The sequence below is a fragment of the Notothenia coriiceps genome, unplaced genomic scaffold (assembly GCF_000735185.1).
Source record: "Notothenia coriiceps isolate Sejong01 unplaced genomic scaffold, NC01 NC01_scaffold00026608, whole genome shotgun sequence".
NCBI lineage: Eukaryota > Metazoa > Chordata > Actinopteri > Perciformes > Nototheniidae > Notothenia > Notothenia coriiceps.
Window position 1 is genome coordinate 37088 of NW_011359309.1, and position 6691 is coordinate 43778.

Genomic DNA, 6691 nt, shown 5'->3' on the forward strand with positions numbered 1-6691 from the left:
TTCTGAAAGCTTCAAGAACAAAGATTCCCTATTTTTGTCCTGATCCATTTATATAAAAACCTGTCTGAAAATGAGCTGATCAGATTTTGGCAACTTTATGATGTCATAACGATGTTTTGGCTTGTGTAACCATTAGCCAATCACCAACCAAGGTAATCCCGGCCACCTTATCACTATCATCTCTCAGAGGGGCGTGGCCAGCAGCAGCAGCTCATTAGCATTTAAAGCTACAGACACTTTTGGAAAAGGGCTGAAAACAGAGGGGTTATGGGAATCTTTTCTAGAGCTGAAAGTGACGTTTTCAGCTGTCTGTGCATGTGTGTGTGTGTGTGTGTGTGTGTGTGTGTGTGTGTGTGTGTGTGTGTGTGTGTGTGTGTGTGTGTGTGTGTGTGTGTGTGTGTGTGTGTGTGTGTGTGTGTGTGTGTGTGTGTGTAGGAAGGTGCGGGAGGTGACCAGGAGCATTGGGCAGTTCTTCAGTCAGAGCTGTGAGTTAAAATATGTCGGCCTGTCTGCAACCAAACTACCTCCACAAGCTCTCAGGTGTGTTTACTCCCAGCTCATGCAATGACATCATAACATGTAATGTTTTTAACATGGAAGTTGATGCCATCAATTGTATTTGTCAACATAATACAACACAAAACGTGTATGAGTCATTGGAACGTGACAGTGATCTTAACTGTAAACCGATTTCCTGTTTTGCAAATGACCTGATATATGCATCTGAACAATTGTTTCACCATTTCAGATATATCCCTGTCTGTACTTGCTTGTTCTTCTTCTGATTCAAAACGTGTTAATCTTTCCCTACTGTTGCCCCCCCCATCCTCCAAATCATCCCCACACTATTCCTATCGGAAGAGTTATGTTATCTCTATTTCAGTAGAACAACTCCTCCAATGTTCTCCCTTTGCATGTCTATTCTTCTCCAAACTCCTTTGTCTCTTGTAGCGAGACCATCATAATAATGTTTTTCTGTCTTTTACTGTCTTACTACACACTTCTCTCGACCATCGAACACAACTTTTCTGAGTTTTCCATACATTTACTCTGATGCTGCCTCAAGGATTCTTGCAAGATTTGTATTTAAGATGCCGTTCTGAAGACCCTCCTTCCCCTTTCTGAAACACTACTTCCTTTAAGATAGCTTCTACCACTTCATCATTAAATCATGCTCCCTACCCCAAAGGGAATTGAGGGAAATAAAGACACACAGTATATGTGCTGTAAATATGCTGACCTTGAACTTCCAGAAATGTGTGCACCTCTAGTCTTCTGCATAGATTATAATAATGTATTTGTGTATTGACACCATTGTTGCACATAGTTTATTTTTAATAACTGCAGCACTGTTCCCTTCTCCCTGTCTTGCGGTTTATGAGCTTCTTCATATTTCTCATACTTATAGTTTCCTAAAAACGTTCATTCTTAAAATATACCTGTCTACAAACACTTATATACTTTATTATGTTGTTTGTTTTGCAACTAGGTTATTACTACAGGGTCTGGCCACCAACATTCTTCTATTAGGTTTAGGGTTGGACATCAGCAGCTGTGAGGTACACACAGACACACAAAACCTAAAAAACACATTTGTCATTTGTAATGAGGAGAAGCTACAGTAAACAAATTATGTGTGTAGCTTCGTTCAGCAGGTGCTCAAGTGATACAGGAGCACATCTCTGAAGTCACAGCTATCACAAGTCTGGATATCTCTGACAATGGTTTGTAAACCCCCCCACGCACACACTGACTAACTCAGGACATGATCCTGCTACCATACACCCTTCAACAGTGTGTTACATGGGTGTAGTTTGCTGTCCATGTTTTTACTCAGGACTAACAATCTACACGTATAGGTGGGAGATAACCTCCGACTCTCACTTCCATGATAATGTCCCCCCCTTGCTTACAGGTTTTGAGAGTGACATGGTGACTCTGGTTCTGTCTGTGGGTCGATGTCCCTCTCTCCGGCACCTCGCTCTGGGAAGAAACTTTGCCATGAAGTCCAGGTCAGAGGAACATAATAACATCTGCTCATAATATTGAAATATATATTCCTGCTGAAGACAGCTGAAGTTAGGGTGGCCTACAGAAACACTTGTCAAAGTTCAAACCTAAAGAATAACTAGCTCCATGTGTAACATTAGCTGGGTATATTCAATAAGGGGCTTCTGTTATTAATTCATTATTTTAGTCATTCGTTTATTCGACTGGGACAGTGCACATATCTACTGTTGCTGCTAAAGCGCCACCGTTTGCAAAGGGGCTATTTTTCCTCCTGTTATTCCAGCTCATACATTTTCTCATATAGTTTGTAGGTATTGGACAGTGATAAGAATGTATCGATTTCTTATCAAGAATGTTGAAGTCCCGTTAATAAAAGGTCTATAGTGGTGTAAAAGTAGGGTTACTGGCCTGTGAGCACGTTGTTAAACAGTAAGTGATAGTGAGAAATGACAATTGAGTACATGTACATAATAGCTTCTGTTGACATGTAATCTCTAGTAACACCTGCGCCTTAAAGATGAGGGTAGCATCAAGTATAACTCCATGGTACCTGTATTCTGTTACAACCTTTAGCCTTTTTTTCTGAATCAATTTCATCCGGTTCAACACTAGAACTATTGTTTCAGTGAAAAAGATGCATACTGTTTTGGAAACATTTAGTTGGAAACAGCATTGCTTCAAAGCAAGCTGTTACATGAACCATGGTATTTGTAAGTATATAAGCAAATTGTGTCAAACTACCTCCTCCATGTGCTTATAGTGCAGTGTCAACAACACATGTAGATGTTTGTGCACTCAGGACATATACTGTAGATGATAAATCATTACTATATAATTAAAATAGCAATGATCCCAGGATCGAGCCTTGTGGGACACCTGTGAACCAATGCCATGTACCCTCTCTTTACCAGACCTCTCACTGATGTTCTTCATCGTATAGCTCAACTCATTCAGGATGAAGAGTGTGTGAGTCACATCCCATTTCATTTCTTTCACTTTCAGTCATTAACATCACGGCCACCCATAAACAAAGCAAAACAGGCCATATTTCAGTTATTCTTTAAGTGAGTTTAAAGTTCCTTATGTTATGTGTGTGTTTAGCCCCTGCAGTCTCTCTCAGTGAGTGACTCTAAGCTGAAGGCAGGGATGCACATCCTGCTGAGCGCTCTGGGAGGGCACGCTGCTCTGACTGAGGTGGACATCAGTGGAAACAACATTGGAGACACTGGAGCCAAAATGCTGGCCAAAGCCCTGTTGACAAACACCACACTCAGGTACACCTTCACACACACTGGCCAACAATTATAACGGACACAAATATCTCATCTAATTGAAATATGTGGGAATTACTAATAATAGCCTCATGGTTTAATAAACAGAGGGAGTTTCATGGTTGCATCTGTTTCTGGAACATATTTCTCTTTATGTTTCCTTTCCTTTTGTGAATCTACTTTTTGCCACCAGATGTCATCATTTCATTATTTGAAACATGCAGCACTTGATTAGCTCCAAGAGTGATTTACTTCCCTTTCCCTCTTTCTCTTTCTCTTCTTCTCTTAATCTCTTCTTTAAAGGACTCTATCATGGGACAGAAATAATGTTACTGCAAGAGGTTTCCAGGATGTTGCTGATGCCTTGGAGAGGTCATACACACGCACGCACGCACGCACGCACGCACGCACGCGCGCACGCGCGCACGCACGCACACACACACACACACACACACACACACACACACACACACACACACAAGCATATACTGTATACATTAGCCAAGGTTTTAAGAGAAGTCACACAACAGTGAAAGCTGATTAATTCTTAAAATAAAACATTGCACCTTCAACACTGTCTTTTGTGGCAAAACTTATAAGCTAATGATTGACAGGTATAATATTTACTATATTGGTTCAGCTTGTACTGCAGGTATTTGGTCATAAGGTTAAATACTGACCTGATCATGGTGCGACATGGGATCGATAGTTATAATTAATTCTGAGGGGGACATGAACGTGTGTACATTCCATGTAAAAAAAAGGATGTTGCCATCAATTGTGTCTTGCCATTATCATGACTATTGGGAAGTGTACTGTTTTGGACAGAAAGCATGGTGGATGAACGCCATCTTCATACAGTAGTTATTACTTTTAAAGTTATGCTTCGTTGTTACAGGAATTTCACTCTGCAGCAGGTATCTGGCCTGGTTGATATCACACAGAGTTACCGCGGCAACCCCGACAGAACAGAAGAGGCCCTGCACAAGGTCAGTGTGTGTGTGTGTGTGTGTGTGTGTGTGTGTGTGTGTGTGTGTGTGTGTGTGTGTGTGTGTGTCTGTGTGTGTGTTTGTGTGTGCGTGCGTGCGTGTGTGTGACAATATAACTACATGCCAGTACAAGTAATCTGACAACACTTTGTCATGATCTAATCTGAAAAGTATTTACAAAGGTGATTCATGTACTGTTTTTCTTTGTGTGTGCAGATTCAGAGGTGTTTAGACAGAAACAACCAGAGACAATCTGACAGAGTGGAACTCCAGCAAGTGTTTAAAGCTCAGCAATCTGAGATGGTAAGGAGTAAAATAAAAAAAGAATAATATTTAGTTGGAAGTCAGTTAACAATTATAGTACCACATACAGTCAACTATTAGTATAATAAAAGAATCAAATAGCGATCATCCCTGCAGGGAATATATATTTTTTTCGCAATAAGTGATCAATCAAACGGATCAAATCATACGAAAGATGGAGCTCTGTGACTGAAGCACATCTAATGGTTAGATCAAACACAGTTCCTGCTTCTTCTGTTTGTCCTCTCTTCCAGCAGGTCCAGGGTCTGTGTCTGCAGTTAGCGGACAGCCTTCAGCGTTTAAGCCCCTGCAACCCTCAGGAGGTCCAGGCTGAAGTCCTGACAGCACAGGAGGTTCTGCACAACGCCAGGGAGTCCTTCAAGGTACAGGCAGAGAAACAGAAATAGGAATGATGTCACCAACGGGCTCTGCCAGATCCTGCTGGGACTGTATTACACATCTGTTACACACATCTGAGAGAAAAATAATCTCAACATACTGCAGTCCTGTTCAACCACACCACTAACTGCCATTTCACTGGCAAGGACCATGCAGCATAATAGGTCCATTGAAGATTTAATAACAGCAAATATTGAATGTAAGGGGTGAAGAAGAGTGAGTGATGTCGTCTGTCAGGCTGGTTTGAAGTCCAGGCAGAGGGAGACTCAGTGTGGGAGTCCAGTCTCAATACAAGCCCCCAGACGGTACCTTGAATGAGAACAACAACTATGCACCAGATTAAATAGAAAGAGACAAGGGGAGACAGGAACAGAGGTTGAAGGAAGGGAGCGATGTAGGGAGGAAGGGATGAGGGTCGAGGGATGTAAGAAGGGAGGAATAAAGGGATGTAAGGAGGAAGGGATGAGGGATGTTTGTAGAAGGAGGTATAAAGTAAACAAGGGATTGAGGGATGAAGAAATAAAGGGATGAGTGGATGAAAACATCTAGGGTGAGATAAATGGTTGAAGGGAAGTGGGAAGGAAAGGAATAAGGGCCGAAGGGATGTAAGAAGGGAGGGATAAAGGGATGTAAGAAGGGAGGGATGGAGGGAGGGAGGAATACAGGAATGTAGGGATGAAGGGATGAAACCATGGAAGTGAAGATAAAGGGATGGGGATTGGATGAATGGCAGGAAAAGAGAGGGTGGGTTGTGAAATTGGAGCCAAATTAGGCTCCATGTGCTGATCGATATAAAGGGGATTAAGTTTTGGTTGAGGCGTGGCCCTGCTCTCAAACCCAAGTTACCTTTATACCTTCATCTCAGTTAGAAACATAACGTTGAATTAAAACGTTACATTTGAACATACATTGTAATATGGCAGAGCTGTTGAACTAGATTGTATCTGAAAGGTGTACCTAATAAAGTGTCCAGGGAGTGTAAATGACGCTTGATGTTTTGTTGGCAGCTGCTTCCCGCTCTATATGAGGAAGGCAGGAAGGCTGCCCCTGATGGAGGACTGGTGAACTGCATCCTCACTGACGCTGCTGCAACACTGGCTGATGAGATCAACAGAAGCATACAGGTACACATTAACGCATCCACACTGTATCAGGGCTGCTCATTTATCAAGGTTTCCACCTCATCAAGGCTAGCTTTACCGTGAGTTAGACTTCAAATCAGGGTTAGGGCCATTGCATCACTTCTGGTCCAGGATCTCGTCATCTCACGCATAGACTACTGCAACTCCCTCCTGGCTGGTCTACCTGTATGTGCCATCCGACCTCTGCAGCTCATCCAGAATGCAGCGGCTCGTCTGGTCTTCAACCTTCCTAAAGTTTCCCACACCACACATCTCCTTCGCTCCCTTCACTGGCTTCCAGTAACTGCTAGAATCCACTTCAAGACACTGGTACTTGCGTACCATGCTGCGAGTGGATCTGGCCCTTCCTACATCCAGGACATGGTTAAACCGTACACCCCAGCACGTGCACTCCGCTCTGCATCAGCCAAACAGCTCGCTGCATCCGCACTGTGTGTGCGTGCGTGCGTCAAGTTCCCATCAGCAAAAAACACCGTGGGTTTGCTATCCTGGCTCCAAAATGGTGGAATGAGCTCCCCATTGAAAATCAAGGACAGCAGAAAGTTACACATCTTTCCGGCGCAGACTGAAAACTCAT

The 6691-nt window shown here is 42.8% G+C and overlaps 1 protein-coding gene across 1 annotated transcript in view; it reads left to right on the forward strand.

Moving 5' to 3' along the window:
* The window catches only part of LOC104957232 (leucine-rich repeat-containing protein 16B-like), a 50676-nt gene that overhangs the window by 36848 nt on the left and 7137 nt on the right, over positions 1-6691 (forward strand). Inside the window, exons 4-14 of the mRNA XM_010784835.1 lie at positions 436-540; positions 1490-1559; positions 1643-1724; positions 1916-2012; positions 2922-2976; positions 3112-3284; positions 3585-3653; positions 4180-4270; positions 4487-4573; positions 4828-4956; positions 5980-6096. Of these exons, the coding sequence (XP_010783137.1) occupies positions 436-540; positions 1490-1559; positions 1643-1724; positions 1916-2012; positions 2922-2976; positions 3112-3284; positions 3585-3653; positions 4180-4270; positions 4487-4573; positions 4828-4956; positions 5980-6096 (1075 nt within the window). The remainder of the gene's footprint in view (positions 1-435; positions 541-1489; positions 1560-1642; positions 1725-1915; positions 2013-2921; positions 2977-3111; positions 3285-3584; positions 3654-4179; positions 4271-4486; positions 4574-4827; positions 4957-5979; positions 6097-6691) is intronic.